This window comes from Diplotaxodon limnothrissa, linkage group LG13 (genome assembly GCF_057381915.1).
Source record: "Diplotaxodon limnothrissa isolate DT_005_m linkage group LG13, D_limnothrissa_male_GT1.1, whole genome shotgun sequence".
Lineage (NCBI taxonomy): Eukaryota > Metazoa > Chordata > Actinopteri > Cichliformes > Cichlidae > Diplotaxodon > Diplotaxodon limnothrissa.
In genome coordinates, this window is record NC_140608.1 from 10406534 (window position 1) to 10429600 (window position 23067).

The 23067-nt window shown below is 38.8% G+C and overlaps 1 protein-coding gene across 1 annotated transcript in view; it reads right to left on the reverse strand.

Annotated features, from left to right (window-relative positions):
• LOC146619862 (VPS10 domain-containing receptor SorCS3-like) overlaps positions 1-23067 on the reverse strand; it is a 54033-nt gene that overhangs the window by 10757 nt on the left and 20209 nt on the right. The window contains exons 3-23 of the mRNA XM_085369773.1: positions 17432-17531; positions 17118-17276; positions 16921-16994; positions 16028-16092; positions 15279-15397; positions 12309-12398; positions 11871-12050; positions 11242-11388; positions 10250-10352; positions 8662-8738; positions 8475-8566; positions 7649-7756; positions 7286-7403; positions 7031-7164; positions 6329-6442; positions 5573-5744; positions 3241-3427; positions 2847-2980; positions 2358-2481; positions 1934-2046; positions 1576-1710 (exon numbers count right to left, since the gene is read on the reverse strand). Of these exons, the coding sequence (XP_085225899.1) occupies positions 1576-1710; positions 1934-2046; positions 2358-2481; positions 2847-2980; positions 3241-3427; positions 5573-5744; positions 6329-6442; positions 7031-7164; positions 7286-7403; positions 7649-7756; positions 8475-8566; positions 8662-8738; positions 10250-10352; positions 11242-11388; positions 11871-12050; positions 12309-12398; positions 15279-15397; positions 16028-16092; positions 16921-16994; positions 17118-17276; positions 17432-17531 (2545 nt within the window). The remainder of the gene's footprint in view (positions 1-1575; positions 1711-1933; positions 2047-2357; positions 2482-2846; positions 2981-3240; positions 3428-5572; positions 5745-6328; positions 6443-7030; positions 7165-7285; positions 7404-7648; positions 7757-8474; positions 8567-8661; positions 8739-10249; positions 10353-11241; positions 11389-11870; positions 12051-12308; positions 12399-15278; positions 15398-16027; positions 16093-16920; positions 16995-17117; positions 17277-17431; positions 17532-23067) is intronic.

Consider the following 23067-nt stretch of genomic DNA (forward strand, 5'->3'; position numbering starts at 1 on the left):
GATTACAAAAATCCTTGTATGGGTTAAAAGAATGTGGTGGTATCTGGAATAGGATCTTGCATGAATACCTAACAGCGAACAGTTTCAGGCAAAACCCAGCAGACCACTGTGTTTATACCAAAGAGACAAAAGATGGTAAGGTGATTATGATCATCTGGGTGGACGACCTGATAATTGCTGCTGGTAATGAAGGATGCGAAAGAAATGCTTTCAGTCAAATTTAAGATGAAAGACTTGGGCAGACTTAAGCATTTTCTGGGTATTGATTTCACTCAGTCTGATGGATGTGTAACAATGTCACAAGAAACCTATGTCAACAAGATACTGATGAGGTTTAACATGCAGAACTGTAAACCCAGAGGAACTCCCTGTGATCAGAAGTTGTGTTACACAGAAGGTGCTACTAAGATAAGAGATGTGAGGATGTATAGAGAGGCTGTAGGCAGTCTTATATACCTTGCATCAGGTACCCGTCCTGACCTGAGTTTTGTGGTAAGCAAGTTATCGCAACATTTCCATGAGCCTACAGAAGAACAGTGGGGAACTGTGAAACATGTGTTGAGATATCTCAAAGGGTCCAAAGATAAGAAGTTGTGTTTTAGAAGAAACACAGATGAAAATTTGGGTCTAGTGGCCTACAGTGATGCTGACTGGGCAGGTGACACTGCCGACAGACGCAGCACTACTGGTTACTGTGTACGTCTATGTAACAACAGTTCTTTAGTTTCATGGAAGACCAAGAAACAGCCCACTGTGGCGCTCTCTACCTGTGAAGCAGAGTATATGGCTCTGGCTTCCACAATGCAAGAGTGTATATATTTAGAACAGCTTTTGAAAGGTATAGATGACTACAGCTACACTCAAACAATAGTGTACGAGGACAACCAGGGAACAATTGCCCTGGCTAAAAACCCTGTGAGCCGACAGAGGTGCAAACATGTGGACATTAAATATCATTTTGTAAGGTCCATTGTAAATGAAGAGAAAATGTGTCTGTTATATTGCACCACTGAAGAAATGGTTGCAGATGTTATGACCAAACCTGTTTCTAAGCTAAAACTTGCTAAGTTTGCTAACGTTATGTTTGGTGCTTAAAAGAAAAAAAAAGAGAGAGAGAAAAAAAAAAAGGAAGTGTGGTAGAGATTGTACAACTGTTTATCGTTTATTGTACAACTTTTCTTTGATTCCAGCAACCTGAGTACAAGAGGGGGTGTTAAGATATTCATTGTGTGTACTCATGTTGTACAGTGTTTAACTGCATTATGGTTACTGTGGTTTAACAGAGACAGTATTTTAGTTGCCACCACAAGGAGGCACTGTTTCATTGTAAGAGCACGGATGCTGCGTCATCATGCCCCTAAGAAAAAAAAAAAGTATACCACAACGAAAATGGCACCCATGAGAAAAGTTTTGCCGCGTGTTAATGAGGAATAAAGTTCCCAAAATATTAAGGACATTTTTGCCTCCGTCGTCATTTTCCTTCGAGTTGATCGCTGTCGATGCTGCAATACTCAACACCAGGAAACAGCAGCTCTACATAAAAGCTGACATGATCTACATTATTGTGGCTCTTACCATCTCAAGAGCCGCTTCGCTCCCACTCTTGTGCTCAGTAGATGTCGGCTCATCAGGCAGAATAAAGAGCTCTGCTGTAGTTGGAAGCCCTGGATACAGAGATACCAGCAGCTGATCTTCATGAATCCCAGACACCTGCAGTGACGCGAAAACACGACAGCCAGGTATGGCTTTACTCTGAAGGCTAAATTCACACTAAATAATGTGTCTCCTAAACAAAATAAAAGAAGAACACATGGGTTACAAAACATCATGACTGCTGTGTCATTTTAGCGCACCCGTATAAAATAGGAATGACCCTGAAAGCCATTGGTGTTCGCTGTCAACTGCAGGAAAGATCTCTTAGGAACTGATGTACCTGTGATAGAGCTGTCCGCACCACACGGCCTATGTCCTCCCTCCATTCGGGGATGTCAGGATTGTGCTCATCAAGCGCTGGCGAAAACGACAACAGCAGTGACCTGAAGAACTCTGGAAAAAAGGTGAAGTGATGTCTGTTAGAATATTAACGCTACTTCTAGTTTAGGTTTTGATTAATCTGATGTGCAGTTTTGTCCTTTTTCATTTGGCAACATCTGCCTTGAAGTTAATTGCTCCTCGAGATTTCGTGTTCGCATACCGTGACATTTTATTCATTAGATAAGTCCACGTTGACATCAACGTGGCGAAGCTTGCAGCGCTGACCGAGAGGCATCACACTTTCCCTGAGATAGCATATTGCATATTCATGTAACAGGCATCTCTCCAATTAAAGTGCTTTGAAGACTGTCTCCCCCACTCACCTTTAACAGTTGTAACTTTTGAATCCTGCATTACAGTGCTCCCAGAAGCAACCTGGACCGTGACCTTGCTTTTTCCTTCGCTCTGAAATGTGTGTGAGATGCTTCCCTCCAAGGTTATAATGGGCTGGATTTCAAAAGGAAAAACACAGAGAAATGCACAGAAAAAGCTGCATCCTCATGGCTGAATATAGAACACTACGTATATCTACTGTATATTGAGGGGATGCTGCGCTGAACACAATCTCAGGCAAATATAATCAACCATCCAAGCTGGATCCTCCAGAATGGCACAGGGCAGTCACATACTGTCACTTTTTCCATGATTTGTGGGGAGATCTGTGTAGATTTACACTTTCAGATTACAAACAAGAGCACAAAGACATCAAGGGAGGAGTGGGAAGATGGGGAAAAAAGCAGCAGTAAAAAGGATAAATGCCTTGTGTGTATAGAAGAATGGTGGGAGGAGGTGGAGGAGGAGAAGCGTCTCACCTCAGAGCTGTTGTCAAACCACCAGAAGAAGGTCAATGTTCTGGTGTGGCTCGGCCAAACCACTGCAGTCAGATTAGCCTCCTTCCCTCTGACGGCTACAATGGGAGCGGAGAGATACACCCGCTCTAGTGGACCTGCGGCGATGACAAATACGCCATCATATATCCATACATGCATCGAATGAATGCAGCCAGCAAGAAAAGTATTATTGTGATCGCAGTTGATGTACATTTAGCTTCAGGTGTGTGCTTTTGCATTTTCCAAGGTTAAAATGCATAAAAGTAGTAAAACCATGACTGAAATGCAATTCAGCGGGAACGTGACTATCCATGAAAGAAAAGAGGTTTATGCTATCTGCACAGCCTCAGGAATCAGTAATGATGTATTCACATACTGGTGATGTGTAAAAACAGTGTGCTGCTGTCAGATCCTTGGCTGTTTTCTGCAGTAGCTGTCACGCGGTAACTCCCAGTCGTTCTGTAGATGTGCTTGATGCCATCATCCGCCCTGCTCAGGTTAGAGTACGTGATCTTGATGCCATCTCCAAAGTCTAGCTGGATGCTGGTCCTCAGCGAGTCTCCCTGTGGACAGATGGTATTACATAGCATCTGTCATCATGGCTTAGGTCAGGATACTTTCACTTGGACCACATGCAAGGGAAGAACGATCAGTCTGCCGCTGAAGTGCTGGAGCTGAGATGTCATATAGGCTGTGTCATAAAAACTTTGAAAGTGAATATGAATGGAAAAAGACAGAAATTCAGCAGAGAAAACAAGCAGAAATGTGAAAAGAGAGACGCAGAGGCAAAAAAGGTCATGAAAGAGTCCCAAAGTAAGATGGAGGAGTTTATAATCTGGTGTCATTTTTCCAGCTGATCACTCAAAAACAGACACATTGCCATCACCAAAGTGTTTTTCATACAAATTACAGAAACTTTAACAACAAACTTTTGGTTTTATTACTCAGGCTTTGAGCTATCTGTAGTGAGATGCCACGCTGAAACAAAAGATCAAATAAACTTCATTTGTGGTGATCAAAGCTATGAAAAATTGCACTTTAAAAACATTCAGCAACACCCTGTCAGGCATTTCAGAAGAATTAGTTCCAATTAAATTAGTTAACAATAAGATCTCAGGACTAACTTCTTCCTTAACTAACCTCAAATTGTTTCTTTTTCTTACATTTAATGAACTTACAAAGAGGTGCAAATCTATGTTATGTTAAAAGAGGTAAATTTGAGTGGAACAGGGAACAAGGAAAAACAATGTTTGAGGTGATATTTCATAAATACATCCATTTTTCAGGCTAAAGGTTGTTTTTTTTGATAACCTTCGAGTTAAAGCCGTTCAAGTTTTTGGGCAATCTATGTAAATCCTACAAGGTACACACATTGCATTCAGATCTGGTTTTTGGTGCAGTAATGTGCTGCTGTGAATATATTAGTCATAAATACATCAACGTTGTATATATTAGTATTTTGAATATCACACTTTTCTCTTTTCTGCATTTGTCTTTTGAAAAAATCAATACATATTTCCCAGAAGAGAAGTCTTACAAAATATTCCTGAGAATAATTTGAGATTTCAGATTACTTTTAAATGAGGTTGATAACTACCATCATCATTTCCAGTTCCATCCATTTTTGTAACTGCTTATCCAATTCTGGGTAGTGGAGGAGGGGGCTTAAATCGACGTTCTTCTCTTTGGGTTAGGGTTAGGAAAATGAAACAATGAACACCTCGGAAGAAATTAAGAAACCGTCTTCCTTCCTTTTATGTGGTCTTTTCTATCACTGGCTATTATATTCTTTTTTTCTCTCTCCTCCAAAATGAATCTCAGTCGTGCCTCATGGAGAACTGGATGATGATTCCTCGTAGGCTCCCAGTTCCCGCCGAGCGAGCCAGACCGATGGACGACATCTGGAATCTGATGCTGTTTTCTGGCAGACGATGACGACATCAGCTCAAATAGCTTCTTCAATCTCTTAAACTCATCTGAACTGATGCAGATCCTATTGCCTTTCACATCATGATATTGTAACATGCAGCTTTCCCAGCCCCTCCGTTTTTTGCTTTGTTTATCTTTTTAAACAAGCTTATATACGTTTCCTTTCTGGAATCAACTGTACATCAGTTGTTCTATTTGCTGTCCTCTCTGTTGCATAATTTATTATTAATTATGTTTTGTAAGGTGACCTTGATTGTCAGCGCCATTTAGTAAAGTTTTTTATTATTACAATCAACTCTGAAACCAGTTTTCACATTTTTCTTTTACATCTTTTACGTCCCTAATTATTTCAGATCATTTATGCTAGCCTGTAGGCCATCATTAATTGAGAATAACATCCTTTGTAAATGTGTCCATCTCCAGCAAGGCACATTGTTTCTTACAGGTTTTAATAGGAGGTTCAGTTTGTCACCATAAATTATATTTAAACAACAAAATATAGTAGCTGAAAAAGAGGACATAGCATGTCTGATTTAATGGGCACTTGAGCAGATCTTTTCTTTAAAATTTGCTCCTACCACCTCCTACCACACACAAATGGAAAAGTATTCAACATAACATCCTCACTTCTATATAACAGCAAGAGAAAAGTAAATGAGTCATTCATTTAGCTTAGGAATTAGGGAAAAAAAAGCAGGAGAGCACTAGCCTGGGTTTGGTTCATTATGCAATATCTGCTTCTTCTTACACTGCAGTGACTTTTAGGTGTAATAACTCACCTCATTGAGGGAGACCATAAAAGTAACGTTGCTTCCAACAGGGGAACTGAGCTCTCCCTGACTGGTAGACAGCTGGAGGCCCCGGGGTGCTCTGGGATGACACGGCTGCCTCCTGGGCGAGTACACATTCCTCCCTGCCTCCTTACAATTATTGGACAAAACCTTCCGATACCTTTTGAGCATAGAGTAAGTAAAGAGCATTGTCACATCGCATAACAGAACCCAGCATTAGATACATGTTTTACCAGTTTTCAAAAAACATAAAGACTTAACTGTTAAGTGCCAGTAAATTTTCATAGAGCTCACAGCTATTTACAAAAAGAGGGGAAAAAAATGTTTTTCCCAAAAGATTTTTTTTCTTTGTTCACCACTATCACATTTATTTTTTATTTATTTCCGCTTGGAAGATGCTCCTCAGTTTTATTTCTGCAATTTAGTGCAGGAAAATAGCACCCAGCAACAGCACATACTGTGCATTTGGCAGGCTGAAATACAGACCTCTATGAGCACACTTAATTTTGTCAGTTTCCTGAATGTAAAAAAGCTTCATAACCAAAAACCTGTTTTGAATTATTATACATTATGAATTATTATATATTTTAGAATTGGGAAATAATGCAGATTGGGCCCTCCGAGCCCTATTTCTCAACCAATAGGAAGTAAACTATTATTTTCTGTTTATGTACTACACAACATGACAAAAAAGGTGTAATGGGATATTGTTTTGTGATGGACTGAACATTGGGGGCCACTTACCCTGTGCTGTTTAGGAAGCTTTGGCTGGTGCTGCAGCTTTTAGCCGCACCGTTTGGATTAAACCAAAAAGCAGGGGAGCAATTCCCATCTGCCTGGCGCTCCCATCCATAATCACTGCCAAAGCAAAGCAAAACAAAACAAAGCAAAAAAAACTTCATGAAATGATAAACACTGCTACTCAGAGTAATCTAGCTATCCACGCTTTTGTAGTGGGGCAAATGCTTTGCATTTGGAGCTTCATGGCATATTTTAAGACCATAACTAGAGACATGATTGTCAGACATGTGGGATCAAACAGAATTTCAGACAGATGGATAAAAGATATTTAAAATTCATTTAACGATCCATTATTAATTGAATTCTAATAAGTCACTTGACATTATGCAAATCACAGCAGCGCGATGAAAAGTTCTTAACTCCGATCCATATTTTTCAAACTATAATTATATCCGATGAACAGAGTCATATTGGTTATTCTGTAAATATGCCATGTAAGAGGGATATTAAGCCTTATGAAGTTCTGCAAACTGATACTTTTGTTCTTTTATTACAGCCCTAATTACACACAACTGAATTAGATGTTCAAAGTAGAGAGGCTGTTTGGTAAACATGTGATGAAAGAAATTAAGAGTCACTGGGGATAAAAAAAAAAAGTGAGTTACAATATATTCCCTGCTAGGAACACTGAATACAAGCCATTACCATTCGAAATCATAAGCTGTGCAGGGGCATGGCTCTGAGGAATAGATCCTGGAATAGTCTTGGGCCAGCATGCAACGGTTGCCTGGCCTGCGCTTCATATAGATCTGCTTCTCACCCATCACACAGAGCTCTCCCTATATCGCAAAGAAGGAAAGAAAAAAAGCTTGTCTTCTTTTTCACAAGTCTGAAAGAAACAAATGTGCAAACACGCGCTCGAATCGTTAATAAATCAGAAGTGATTAATAATCCTGTTACCTTGTTGTGCAGGTACCATGTCTGATAATCTCCATCCATGCATCTCCTGCTAAAGAGGCCTTTGTAGTCAATCTTAATCAGTTGCCACTCTGACCGATGGCTGAAGTGCCCAAAGAAACTGAAAGATGATGCATAAGAAAAGCAAGATTATCTTGAGACATAGACACGCAGTTTTCTGATATCATATTCAGCACCTGCAATCTGAAGTCTGTCATTAATGTTAACAGGCAACATAAAATTCCTCTTGATTAGAAGTCTAAGTTAATCAGTTGAACCTTTCCTTGTTTATATCAACACAAGAGTTAATTCTTCAGATTTGATATTGTTCTATTCCTCTTGGACGCTACCCATGTGTCTCCTTACGTGATAATATGATTGTCAGACTCTGGCTCCATTAAAACTCCATCCACATACAGAGGAGCCAAGGAGAAGCTGTGGCGGTCCCATTTCTTTCCTTCATCTAGACTGATCCTGCGTAAAGGAAGACAACAACTGTCAGTGGACGAATACAGGTTACAGAAACAAAAAGCAAGAACAAAGAAATATGATAAAATATGATAAAAGATTTGAGTTCATTTAGCTTTTGCCGCGGGTGAAAAATGAAGCACCTTGAATTCTCTTCAATGTGAAAAATTATCTTGACAACAGACTGAACAATAGAACAAATGTTCCTTGGCCCAGGTAGATTTTTGAAGGTGACAACAGAAAAGAGAGATATGACTCAGGTTGTAACATTAGAAATAGATTTGGGGGGTTTCAAATCACCTCTCTCGGAGCTTAATCACATTTGACAGGGCTGTAGTGTGCAGGGACATCAAAGTAGATAGTGTTACAGAGCTCCCACAATATGAGGGACTTATGAGGGCATTCTGAGTCTCATATTTCCACCCTGCTCTACTCCTCATTTACATAAAAGCACTCAAACCATCATATCCAACTACGAGTACAAAGCTGTAACAGACTCTCTTCCGCTGGAAATGACTCTGACGGTTCTGAAGCTGCAGCACCGATACAATAATCATGCAAACTTGGCCCATCAGCATTTTAAAACATTAAATATAATCATATGCAGCACCCCCCCCCCCAAACAAAATTGCACTCGTGTAATTTCCCACTACAACCCCAACACCTACAGTTTCTATCTACAGTATTTATGGGATTAGAGATTACTGAAGAAGCTTATACCTACCATAAGTGTCGAATTGGCGCCGCTGCTTGCAATACCGCCAACAAAGCTCCTCCATTGTCAAGAAACCAAACGTTGTACTCTTCATCAAAAATCTGAATCGTAAATTTGAAAAAGAGACACATTTGCTCATTTTATTAGGCAGCACCATTCTTTAAGGTAACCATGCAAAGCGTGTCATGGATGTCACCTGTCTCCAGCTATTTCCTGCGTCAGATGTTATAAACATCCCAAGGTTGGCGGAGGACAGCTGTGTTCCAATATTCCCTGAGTCCAAAAACATGCATAATTTCAGTCAGCATTTACATAGCAAAGACTCACTATAGCTCATAACTCACCTATGTGCACAATCAGCTGATAGAAATCACTCAGAAGCTATGTACGTTCTCATTTTCCACTGCAGGAAAATGACAGTTTACGATTTAGCCTGATCTAATCATCTCACCTGAAATATCAGATTTAGCCTGAGAAGTTTTCATATTTGACTTCAATGACATAAAGAGGGCACTGTGTGATTAATTGTGTGTTAGCTGAACTGCTACAATGTATTTACCTGAAAAACAATGAATAGCTACAATACTGTGCAAAAGTCTTGAGCCATGGCTCATTGCTTTATATTTGGCTGCAGAGGATACGGGACTGTCTTGCAATTTTTATAGGGGTCTTCAGCGATAGTTCTCCAGGCTGTCTGAAGGTATTTCATAGATTTCCTTTGGACATTGGCTGCAATCGTTCTCCTTTTCAGTCCAGTTTTTGTGCCTGACCATTTTCAGCAATAAAACAAATATCTTACCCAAAACATGAACCACCGTTGTGTCTCCACATCAGTGGAAGCAAGGAACCAATTTTAAACTATTATCGTTAGCAATTTTGTCACAATATCATGCAATTTATTCTGAGTTCTTTAGTTGAATCTACAAAAAATGTCAAAGATAACACATTTTGACAGGTATAAAGTAGTAAATGAAAAAGGGAGAAAAGCCTGAGGTTTGTCAAAATTACACGACACCTGAATGGGTCTGGATAGCAATGACACTTACCAGTGAAATTGAGTGATATGAAGTTTTTGTTTCAAATTCCTCTCATCTCCTCAAATTCTCAATATTATCAACATGTATGGAGGAGGTCAGGAGAGAGGTACTACACTGAGTGTCTTATACTAATCTGTAAAACATGGTGGAGACTCTGTAATGGTTTACCACAGCATTGAGGATCTTCTCAAAACTGATGAAATTATGAACACAGAAAAGTACACATTTCAATTCACCATGCAACACCATCCGCAAAGTGTCTGGAAAACAACGGCTTCATTTTTCAGCATGACAGTGATCCCAAACACACTGTCAATATAAAAAAAACATACCTGGGTAAAAAACAGACCGTGGAATACCATCAGCCATGGATTGGCCTCCCTAAATCTTAGGCCTCAACATTAGTGAAGCCATGTGGGATCATCTTGACAGAGAATGGAACAAAAGGCAGCCAACGTCGAAAGAAGAAACCTGGAGAAGAATTCCTCTATAATACTTAAGGAAATGATAAGGAAGCTTGCCTAACAGAGCTCAGACTTTGTTGAAGTTCAAATCAACTACTGACTTTCAAGCTCAAATGAACTGTACAAACTCTGTGCTTCTATATTTAATTTCCATATAAATGTGCACATGTTTCAGTTCTCCAGTGCATCTATCTCCTATTTTTCTATCAAATTATTTAAAAAATGAGAGGAGACTCAAGCCTTTTGCACAGCACCTTAAATTCATGTCCTAATGTAACTCTACCTGTAGCCACAATGATTCCTGGAACAGACTTTTTGCTGGTGATTGGTCCGGATGTGTAAGGATTCTCTGACATCTCCAGTTGAAGATGCAGTGAGCAAAATGGCTGTCAACAAAACGGATTCAAATACAGCACAAGTTGAAACAATATATATCTCAGATCTTAACAGCAGCAATTATAATTAGTTCGGCTTTCAAACTATTCTTCCCGTTGAGCGAAAAGTGTTAACATTTTCAGACACCATTTATAAAACAAAGATACTTTGTTCCTCTCATCTCCTCTGCTAGGAGAAAAAAAAAGAAATGGCTGAGGGGACACAGAGGGCATTTGAATTGTTTCATTCTAAAGCAAACAAGGCATGTAATTAAAATTCCCCAAGATGCACTGATAAAAATGGCAAAATTGATTCAAATCATTTCACTCATCTCCCCGAATAAAGCGTACCGAAAAACATCAATAAGGCTTTTCATACGGCTGAAGTTGGAGGAGGGGGTCAGGAAACAGAAGAGAGCATAGTGGTCATTTGTAAGACACACAGAAAGACTATAGCCTGCTATTAATTGAGGAATGTACATGATTTTAAATGGTCTCTGAAGAACATATTGACTGGATTAGGTGAACATCATACCTGCTGAAAAACACCACAGCCACATAATGTAATTCAGTGCAATCTAACTTTCATTAGTCCTGTTTGACTACAGTTTCAGAGGTTAATGGAAAGTCTAGACCCCTAAAATGTAATGCAATGACACTCTGTGACTTAAACTGATAATAAGAATATTCCAACAAAGCATCTTTTCAGTCATTTAGGGGACTAAAAAGACAAGTTGATGCTGAGGCTGGCACCTGGCCTGGTGCAAAAATGGCTTCGTCTCCAAGAACATCCAAAACACAGCTGATGAGGCTGAAACATTTGAGGAATGTTTCATGTCATAGGCTTAATTTTGCATGAATAAGAGCATTCATTCACTCCTGCCCAAAGGCTCAAGCTCACCAGAATGCAGTGAAGGTTATTTCCAGCCACATCAGTGGCAGGAGCTGGCAGCAAGGACCATGTTTGCCCCTTGTTGTATGTGATGAAAGTCTTTATGTAATTATCCACCAGTTTGTTGGCAAGATACATGCCATTTATCCCCTCAACCTAAGAAGGAAAACAACAAAAATGCATTCATTACTGTCAAAGCCCTTTTCACTTCTAGTTTAGAAAATCAATCTATAATTATTGACTCGTCTTTTGAGCCTCAGTGGAAGCAGGCTGAAAATACATGGCACTGTAAAAAAAAAAACTCTATGAAAGGATATTTCATGTTTTGAAAAATGTTCTTTAAAAGTACAGCATCATGAGCAAAATATGTAAAGTTTTATTGTTAATAATTCAAAACAGCTTTAAATAGTTTACTGTGTAACGATGCACCATATTTTAGTAGCTGTTCAGACAAAATATACTGCCAACAAAATTCTGATTTTTCATTATAAAAATGTATTATTAGGATTAATGTTAATGGATTAAAACCTACTATATAACGACAGCTTCATAAATTAACAGTTCTCCAGCACAGTAACAGGAAAGGGAGTAAGTGGTGGAGTGCCAACATCAGTCCATAAACAAGGCTAACTACACACCTTATAAAAGTCCACTAGTAGATTACCCGCAGGTCCTCTGCTGGTTCTCAGGTTCTCTAATGAAAGGATAAAGTAGACCCCGGGAGAGTCTGAGATATACAGGCTGTAAGTGTTGTTCTGATTCCACTCTTGGACAGCAGCAAATACCTGCTTCTCATCTGTGCTGATAATATGCATGTCCTGTAGTAGGATGTGTGCGAGAGAAAAATGGACAGATGGAAAGACAGAATGGGTGAGAATGACAGATGCAGGCAAACAAACACAAAATAGTCTCAGAAGAGATGGCATTAAAAGGCTTAAATGTGACATTTCTTCATAAAAGTCATGTGACCTAACTCTTAAAACAAAAAGCAACAAAGGTGATTTGAAACAATAACAATATCTTTTCTTTTTCCTAAATATCAGACACTTTTAGGAGTTGTTATTTCTGTTGCTCACCTTTGGCAGACAATATTTAGGTAATTTCATCCGCTTGAATGATTCTCTCATGTAGGAGACAAAGTAGCTGGCTCGTCCTGACTTGGTTACCTTTGCAATGAAGGCAGAAAAGCTTTGTCACTCTGTAATCAGATCACATGCACTGTATATACCCCTGTGTCAAGAAGATACATCATATTTGAAAGTTACTTTTTCACAGTAATACAAAAAGAAAAGAAATTTAGTTCAGTGGAATTTATTTGCACATTCCCATTATAGCCGTTGCTGTTGGTATGATTTTCTCCTACATAGAAAAGCCTATGTAGACCATCAGACAAATGAAAACCAAACTGAGATGGGAGGTGTTTACAAGACATACAGTACAGTGAAAAAGGTGCAGAAAGTAAAGTGAAAGTCGTTTTCATCAGTAGCTAAAATGCCGTAAAAAAAAAAGGAAAAAAATCCCTTTACTGTGGCCATCGTTTTCTTTTAAAACAGCACTCTCCTAGGCTTGCAAACACTTTTTCAAGGTACAAGGTTATTCAAAGCATGTTGCCGAACATGTCAAACATTGCTCCTATGGATTCTCTTTCATTGGGGATTATATCTCTTTGTATAATCCTGGACCAAACCATCTCCTAGTGGAAATTGTGAAAAAATGCAATGGTACACTTACTTGTTTTTTTTTTGCTGTTTTTTCAGTAGGCAGCATATGTACTCAGCAGGGTTGTCAAAAAAATAGCACGTGCATGCTAATTGATACTAATAATTACTATCAGGTTACATACTCCTTTAATGCAGTATTGATATCAATAGTGTCACCTATGCCTCCTTCAGGTGACATAGAGCTTCACACAGCCCCTCCTCTCACTAGCAGCTAAACACATGAATAGCATAACAAACTTGGGAAAGCATCTGAAAGACTGATGTCCCACTCTTCAGGAGGTCAGTGAAGCTCCTGTTCCAACAGCACTTTATTATTGAACAGTTATCATAAATTTGAACTTGTTAACAGATCTTAACGTCAGCTGTTTAGCTAACACTAGTTACCCACATCAATAAGCTAGCAGCTAGCAGCTATGGTCAACAGTAAAACAATGCTTAAAACCTTATCTTTAGCAAACCTCATCAGTTCTGCCTATCTGTAACAGGATAGCAATTATTTGTGTCTGAAAAACTTGTGTTTCTGTAAAAGTCCCAGACTGAAGCTGGGAAACAGATAGAAAGAGTAGCAGTCTAGCTCTGACTGACAATAAAAACATGATTCTAAATCACCTGAAAGACGTAAAATAAACAGGTTTGAAGCTGAATACATCTGCATAAAGCACTATTTTTAAAAATAAAAATAGTAACATCTGCATATGTAAAAAATATAAATATATAATAAAAATATTTTTCTGGGTATCGAATTTTAAATTCAACCTCTCTCTGATTATATGTTTAAGTTTGCCATAATGCTACAAATTGAATCTGGAGCCAATCAAAAGCCTCCTCGACTGTACTATACGACACACAGATATCAAACAAATTATAGTACCTAATATTTTGTACAGCAATGCATGAGAGTTGGACAGCACCCCGCTCTGTTGTGAAAAGAGGGCATGCCTAGACTTCTATCGAAGGTGGTATATGAACACTGCTTTCCAGAGTGTTGAAAGCAGACAAAAATTAAGCACAACAGAAATTACTGTCATTATCTCAATTAGTCTAAAGCTAAGAGGCACTGAAAATTGTGCTGGCTTTATCTACAGTGTTTCTTGGAGATCTTAATGCACTACCACTTTCCCTTCCACTTACAGGCAGGGCAACACTACTTGATTGCTTATTTTCTAATCAACTAGAAGGATGGTGTTTGTCCCCCAACACACTACATTAGGACCCTAATGGAATAATCTATCGAAAATCAATGAGCTGCATTTTCCCAGGCCACATTTTTGAGGATGTTGCACTTGGCTGTTCCTTCCCTCCCAAGAGACTTTGGAGGTGTTGAAGACTGCTTATTTCGTTGTAGCCCAATCGATAACCTCATTACTCTTTGTCAAGTTAAATCCAACTGCCCCAAGCAATGAAAGTCACAAGAAAGTCATCTGTGCCACCAGATCTCCGTGTAGACACTCCCTGTATGTCCAGTTATTTTCACCAGCATCTTCCTCATGTCTGCCTCAGCCTTGACGGTCAATCTCATCTCAGCTAAATGCAATTTGGGCTTTTTATTGAATCACCATTTCTGAATCACACTGTGATTTTTTTTTCCATACAGTTTCATTCTTACACTGTAGCCATTCCAATCAAGTCAGTGGATTAAATGTGTTGAAAGTGAAACTAGGTCACTGCTAGCATTGCTGCTGCAACATCATATCATATCAAAAGATTAAACCTGTGAATAAATAAATTAAAATGAACAGAAAATATTTAGGGGTGTTTATTTAAAATGAAAGCAGCCACAGAAAAGTAGTATAATTTGATTTTTTTATTTTCCCCAAATTTAGTTAGTACAGTCAAGGATGACCAAAATGCATCAAGCCTGACCAGCAAGAGAAAATTGCATAGCTGTGGATGGAAATCAATGACAGTGGAGGGCATTTGAAAATTAAATTTTCTAATAATGACCCTGACTGTGGATGTCTAATTGGAGTCAAAGTCAGAGTGAATGATAATACGGACACCAACCTGTCTATTCACAGTTCCTTTTTCAGGCATGGAGTATGTCTGTGTGGAAACTCAAAGACTGAGCGTGCCTTGACATGAACGAGACAAAACATAATCAAAACACACATCGGGCCAGTGGGGAACAGGTGTGTTGGAGAAAGCTATTACATGGGTTTTGATGGAAAAGGATGAATTGGGTGCACATGAGAGCAAAATAAAAACAAACGACAATGAAAAAAAGAAAAAGAAAATCAAAAATCACATAGACAGCAACCTTTGCATGAAAAGATGCCGACGACTGGCTTAGTTTAATCGATGAAAGTAATCTATTACTATGCAAACCTGTGTGAAAACGTATTCATCCTGTACGACGAGTGAGTTGGTGTCTACGTGTCCAGGGAAGAGGTACTGTCTGTTGCCTTCTGTGCATCGCTGGGCTCTGCACTTCACATACTGAGCACCTGGAAAGAGACAAAAGGAAATCAATCAGAAGTTGATTACAACCATTTATCTTCAAACAGTACTTTGTATGCAGTGGAGCTGCTATACAGTATGTAAATCCAAAATCCACTCCAAGTTCATCGCTCTGGAACAATTTTCAGCTTGTGTAACAGTCAAACACTGACACTAGTCACCAAATACTTTTAAAATCCAAATTAGATTCAAGACTATTAGAGTCAAAGCTCTGGCAGCGTTACACGACAAAGTAAATTTCAAGATGTTATTGTGCCAGACAAGGAGAGGTTGTATGGTAATTCTGATACACATTTTCTCACCACAGGAGGAATATGAGCATCATTTCTAATGCAGGAGATTCCTTTAATTGGTTTGACAGAATAGACCACGCTGTTTAGAAAGGGGAAGCTGAGGTTTGTCTATGAAACTCAGGGGGGAGATTAACGAGAAGAAACATCCATCAGCCCACTAAAATTCTCCGTTTTTGTCAGGAGACACCTATTCTGCTTTACTAGACTTCAGGGACCAATCTGAACAGAAGAACAGGTCTCATCTTGCCCGTGACCTCGCTCTAAATGAGAGGCAAGGGGTCCTGTGGGTCTTGCTACTGCAGCAAACTGGAGTGCAGTACTCACGGCCTTTTCCGATGCGCGTCTCAATGTGGACCACATCTGATTCTCTGTCTAGCCCCATTACCGCCCTTGAAAGAAGAAGAGGAGGAGAAAATAAAGAGGAGCGGAAAAAGGTTGGTGGGCAAGAAAAGGAAAAAAATGCTCAGATGGACATCACTATTCTGTGAAACCCATAACAATATGTTTTTATTTCCTGTAGATCGGTCAATGTACGATCTGTGCCACCAGCGGCAATTAATCTCAATTCACCAACAACAAAGGAAACGGCAAAAGAAGAGTAGTATGGCATGGCGGGGGGCTTGGCAAAACATCCCCCATTCCCATAAACACATACCATGGCAAATGTGTGTTTTTACAAAATTGTAGGAGGCTCCAGCCTTATTTTGAAAAATAACTATTTGGCATAATGTGCATGAAGAAATAGTATTCAAGTGGACAAATAATGCAGTGTTTCGAGTGCTGCTTCACCCGCTGCGCTCTTCTTATTTATCAAACATCTAACTGTTCATGCATGTGGAGAGGATGTCCTCCAACCAATGTCCTTTCTTTCCCAGCAAAAAACCCACTGGGTTTGACACATACTATGACAAACAGGGATAAACGGCCTCACATCAATATTCACTGCCTTGTGCCCGCACAGTCAAGATTACTAAATGACAGCGACAACAAAAACAGCATGTCATGTTTGTGCTATGGACAAAGAAACATATTCCTTCAGGTCTACGTGACGTGGATATAATCAGTTTCGAGCTCGACTGCTGTGTGTGAGATCTGCTTTTGACTAGAGGTCACAGGATCCCTCTAAGACTATAGAGTCGTGAACACTCTGATGATGCAAATTGCAATCACTGTACAGAAGGAGTTAAAAAGAAATACGGGGGTCGACATAATCATACCAGTAGAATCTGCCTGGCATCACATTGTCATGAACAAGCTGCCATTTTCTCCCAAAGTCCATCGAACTGTACAGCTGCAAGACAAAAACAGGCTGATCTTCATCACGCGTAAAATTTTCAGGAATAAGATGTTACTGAGCATCGAACATTATTTTATTCCCACTTTAAGTTTCATTGTGGATTCACTCAGAAGATACCTTGCTGTCATGACTATAGGCGAGTATCCAGTTCTCCTGCGCGGGATGGAAGAGCAGGCTCAGGATGTTGAAGTTAATGGGATGCTTTTCAAAGCTCGCCCCTTCATCTGAACTGATGAGAACAGCGCTCTCTACTTCTGGGTCACTAAGCACCATTATCTAAAGTACAAAGGGCCAGATGATGTGTATTTATACACACACACACACATATACATGTATGTGTAGGTGAGAGAGAGAGAGAGAACAACATTTAAAAAAAAATAATAATAAATTTCACGCCAGGAAGATGTAATAAGCAACAGGTAAATGCTAACCTTCTGTTTGTTGGTAGGGCAGACGTAGAGGTAACTTAAAACTGTCCTTGAACCCACTTTGTCGTTGAGTTTGGTGTAGGTGCTCCCATAATCAGTGGATCTGGACACAAACAAAAAACATTTCATGTCTGATGAAAAAAATCCATTAGAGACAAATTTGAAAGCCCCATAGCAGAGTGTTGGGATGTTTTAGCCCATTAACTGCAAATCACTTATTCTTTAGAAGACTCCAGAGTATACCATACTTTTTTCGATTGATTTTCTACCATTCGGGCAGCCTTTTGCTTTAGGGGATGAAAATCTACTTGCACAGTCTACATTCATGCTAATGTAGGTTTTGTTGCTCCTGCAAAGTGCTGCGTTAAAAAACACTGCTACACTAAAAACTGCCATTCATTGCAGCTCAGATTATAAAAGGACTAAATGTGTAATGTAATCAGAGGGTGGTGTTTGGCTGAAAAGCAGGGCTTTCAAGTAGTAACTGTAGAGCTAATTTTTACAGAAATATGCTGGATAAAAAGATAAAATTAATCACTGCTAAAAGTAACCCCACGGTGCTTTTAGCAAGTAGTGAGCGGGCGTCTATTTTGTTTGTTTGTATCTTAGGCTTCAGGCAGCCACGCCAAGTATTTTGAGTGGTAAGTAGCAAAACCCAGCTTTGAAAGCAAGATGCTGAGTCACATACAAATTTGCACAGCAGTGTACATGCATATAAATAAATATTAATAAAAGTTAAAGCTTTGAAGTCAGCTTTAATTTAATTTGCTCTAACTAGCTGCAACATCTGCCTATTATTTTTGAAAATACAATTTCAGTATTTATATAAATATTTCCAAAACTTTAATTTGCTCTCCAGACTGTGGAGTCTAAATTGCAGATAACTTGGCAACTCATCACTTGTGTTCCAAGGGGGAAGCTACGTTTTAATTACTCTACAATTGCGCTCACTAGCCACTTCATTAGTTACACCTGTTCAGCTGCTCGTTAAAGCAAATATCTAATCAGCCGATCAAGTCAGTGCATTTAGGTGTGAAGAGATGTTCACACTGAGCATCAGAATTGGGGAGAAATTTGATTTAAGTAACTTTGAATGGAGCATGGCTGTTGGTGCCAGACGGGCTGGTCTGAATATTTAAAAAATTGAGAGTACTTGGGTATTCCCATGGTATGGTCAGAATTTGGGGTAAACAACATGAAAGCATGGATTCATCCTACCTTGTATCAATGCTTCAAGCTTCTGATGGTGTAATGGTGTCAGGGATACTTTCTTGGCACACTTTGGGCCCCCTAGTACCAATTGGCAATCATTTAAACACCACAGTCTACCTGAGTATTGTCGCTGACCAGCAGAGTGGCAGAACTCAAATTATTTCAAACTGGTTTCCTGAACATAAAAAAATGGCTTCCATAGTCTCCAGATCTTAATCCAGTACAGCACCTTTGGGATGTGGCAGAAATCTGCATCAAATGTGTGAGCTTATCATGTCAGTATGGACCACAATCTCTGAGGAGTGTTTCCAGTAGAATTAAGGCAGGAAAAGTCTGTTTTTTCTTTGGCCCTTTGTTAAGATCAACTTTTGTTTAAGCATCAAAACTTATCAAAGGTTTTTAACAGCATTTAGGACAGGTGAAGAAGACAGCCAAGTCGTTTTTGAGGCCTCCCTGGCTAGCAGTTGAAGGATTTGTATGCATGTGATAGAGGATTTTCCTGATTTTACTTCTTAAATACTGCCAACTTCTTCCCGTATCACAATGTGAAGAAAGAATCTTAGAAAAGCTTCCTTGTAACTTTGGAATTTTCACTCCACCTTCAACCCTAAAAGGTCCAAATAGCTCATCCTTAATTATAGCAGCTCTTACCAGGACCCCTTTTCCACCTCCACCTCCGCCCGGTGCACTTTGTGTTTAGTAATCCAGCCACGGACACATCCGTCTGCTCCAAAAACAGTCACTGTCATTTCATCTTGTTCTTGTTCAGCCAGAACTGGAGGGGTTACCCACATTCTTCTGCATTTAATTTGTGCCATTTTTAACAAAACACTTCATTATTTGTTAGTCACTCAAAGAGGTTTTGCAAACATCTAAAAGTCACTGCATGGTTTTTGATATTTCCCTGTTATTTAAATCTCGTCATGGGCTACCTGAGATAATTAATTTGTCCAGTAATTATGAACACCTTAATAAACAGTGTGAATCAATTTAGCCTGCTCCCTCTCATATTACAGAAACATCACCTGAAAATGATAAACAGCAACAAGCTTTTAGGCTTATATGTTTTGGAGTTGAATAGTGTGCATAGAAATTATTATATGATGAATACTAACCTGCCAAGTGATTGTGCATGCAGTGTAGTTATATGAAGAATGATATGTAATTTAGCAACAATCGTGTAGCTTGAGGACTCACATGCACAGAAACAAGTATGCAAGAGACAGGATATGTATTATCACTGCTGACAAACATGCTATTAGTAGGCAATACAAATGCATGCTGCATGAAAGCTGTAAAAACAAGAAGGAACAGCTGAAATACAAAAAAGGTGCAGTGAAGGATGACATCAGCTAGTGAAGGTGAAGCCACTGTCGAAGCAAATTAATACATTTGGCTCAATGATTAGTTTGCCAATAAAGTGAAAGCAAGGCTAGTGTATGACATCACACTGCTGATTCTATTGATCAGCTACTGGTTCCAATAAAGCCAAAGGAAAGAGCAGACAACACTATTCACATAGGATTTGTATTGTCAGGGGAGCTTTATGTGACTTAGACATTTACCCAAAACACGGCATGTAAACTGTTGATTTGCTTGAATTGAATAACATGTCTGCTAGCCAGCTACAAAACTAATGTTACTATAGACTGCCAAATAACTACATTTGAGCTTGCATTTTGTATGAGTGGGTGTCCATGCTGTGTGGCAGAATTGATACCTGAGTTTGCATGCAAAAAGCAACGAAACATAAAGAGGCAAAACACAGGTGCACAGAAAAAAGACAGACATCACTGTGATGTCTCCATGCATTCGATTATTATGCCATGGCACTTCTGTATGAGGTAGATATTTTGCTGTGGACTAAATTACAGACATGTTACATCTAAAAAGGATTAAGATTATAGATTACTAGGAAATATTGCTATAGTAAAGAAACACAAGATTGCTAACTAAAGTCACTGCAACATATTTTTTAAAAGCTAGTTGTGCAAATATTTAAAAGAAATACCCATACCTTATAGGACATTTCTTGAACAAAGTTGTTTGGCCTCAGGAATACACATAACGTACAATATTGTGCAAAAGACTTTAGCACAGCCTAATTCCTTTACATTTTTACCCAGACTTTCTTGTATTTGTTAAAGTGTTCTTGAGCAATAGTTCTCAAAGCTTTCTGAATTTATTTTAAAGTTAATTTAAACTGGACATTGGCTGCTTTTTCACTGATTCTCGTCTTTGTAACTGACAGTTTACAGTGTAGCTTTTGTTTTGTTTTTGTTTGTTAAGCCTCTTAATACTGATCTATCAATCATTCAAATAAAAAAAAGGTGTTGCATCAGACAGCTTCGCAGAAAAAACTGTTTTAAATTGTATCTTTAGGCACTTTGTTACAAGCAGCCTGTTCCATAAACACATGATTTGTTCCCATTTCTTTAGCTGAATCTACAAACAATGGCAAAGATAACACAGTTTGACAGGCGTTAAATAGTATTTTTGCACCAACAAGGTGATTTGCAAAGAGCTCTTAGCTGAAAATCTTGACATGCTGTGCAGTGTTTCCTCAAGAAAATTGAGGAAACTGGAGAAATGGAGGACAAAGGAAAAGTGCCAGGTCTACAAAACTATCTACAGCAGAGAAAGAGTATCTAAAAGCAAAAATCCAATAAAGACCTGACACAGGACATGAAGAGGTACTAATATGAGTGTTTTATAGTAGTCTTTAAACATGGTGGACACTGTCACGGTTTAGGTCTGCATTTCAGCCACTGTTTGTTCAAGATCTGTTCAAAATTAATGTTATAATTAACATATAGTATTCTATATAGTATTGCTGGCAAACAAACACACTGCCAATGCAGTAAAGGCATACCTGGATAGAAGAACACACAATGGAACACTATCAGTTATGGATTATCCTACCGAGATAGCGGACCTCAACATTGTTCAAGCAGTGTGGGTTAAAGAGCAAACTTCAGGCAACATTCAAAGAAGAGCTTTGAATGACTTTCAGAAAGTCTGGAAAACTATTCCTGAGGAATACTTGAAGAAATAACAAGAAAACTCGCCTGAGGGATTTTTTTTTGAAAATGTGTGTTGAAGAATGAAGATAGTCATACTGAAATATGAACTTTTACAAACTTTGTAGATTGGTGCAAACTCTGCTTCTTCCTAATACTGAATTTCTATATATGCATGTGCACATTTCAATAAACCGCTGAACCTATTTTTCCATTTTCCTAGCAAAATAGAAAGAAATGAGGTGTGACTCAAGACTGCTAGCCAAGACTGTACTTTGGTGAATAATATCAAATGTTAGAAAATTATTTTTATGAGAAAATTCCACAAGATACATTTAGCGTTTTGGGGATTTTATCAGGAAATTTGTCATCGCTGTAAGATGGTGTATATTTCACACCGGGGCTAATTTGAAGACTCGCGCGTTCGAAATCATTAAGGAAAGCTCACACTTTAAAGCTTTTTGACAACCAACAAGATAACATGAACGTCAAAAGAAGGAATATGATTTATGAGAGCCAAGTCTGGCAGATTTCTGCAGTGAAAAGTTGGGATAATAATCAGGCAGTTCTCACAGAAATCTGCAACAGAAATAATTTAACTCTGACAAAGACATCATGCAGACTAAACATCAATTCCCTGCATGTCAAACAAGTCTCTGCAAGCTGATTTAAACGATACACTGACATGTAATAAAACCAGGTACGGAATCAATTAATGAAGTCCAGGTATGTAATGGAAAATGTTAATCAGTAAATATAGAATATGCTCTTTGTTGTTGAAGGGCTAAATCATCCAGCATGACTACAGTCCTTGAATACAACATTATTCTGCGTAATGGACACATTGCAAGCTTACAGTATAAGAGTAATAACTCTCCTTTCATACTGTTTGTACATTGAAGGCTGTGAGGAAGGAATTTTGAAGACTTCCTTTCAAGTGCTGTGATGAAATCCCCTTTCATATAGCTTTTAATCTTAAATTAGAGCCAGAATTGCCTTTTATTCTCTGTGCTTTCAACTGATTTAGATATTTAGTTTCATCCTCTTTCATTAGGTTTTCTTTTCAGTAGGGAAAACTTAAAGTGCTCACATTATGCTTTTTGAGTTTCTCCTCTAACCCTTTAGTCTGTTACATGGCATTTTTTTGTAAATGTAAAAGGTTTTCAAAGTAAGAGAGGACAAATGTAGTTATTCCCTCCCATGGAAAATAGTGCTTCTGAACGGTTTGAAACACTTGTAGTTCAGGATTTTCTTCTCTTACTTATCTGTGCCACTACACAGCAGACTGTTATACTGCCCACATGGAGGCAAGTTTGGCACACCCTCAAACAAAATGGACAAAACACTCTGAATTATCTGTTGCTGCTGAACACATGCATACCCAACAATGCAAGAAATAAAAAGTCA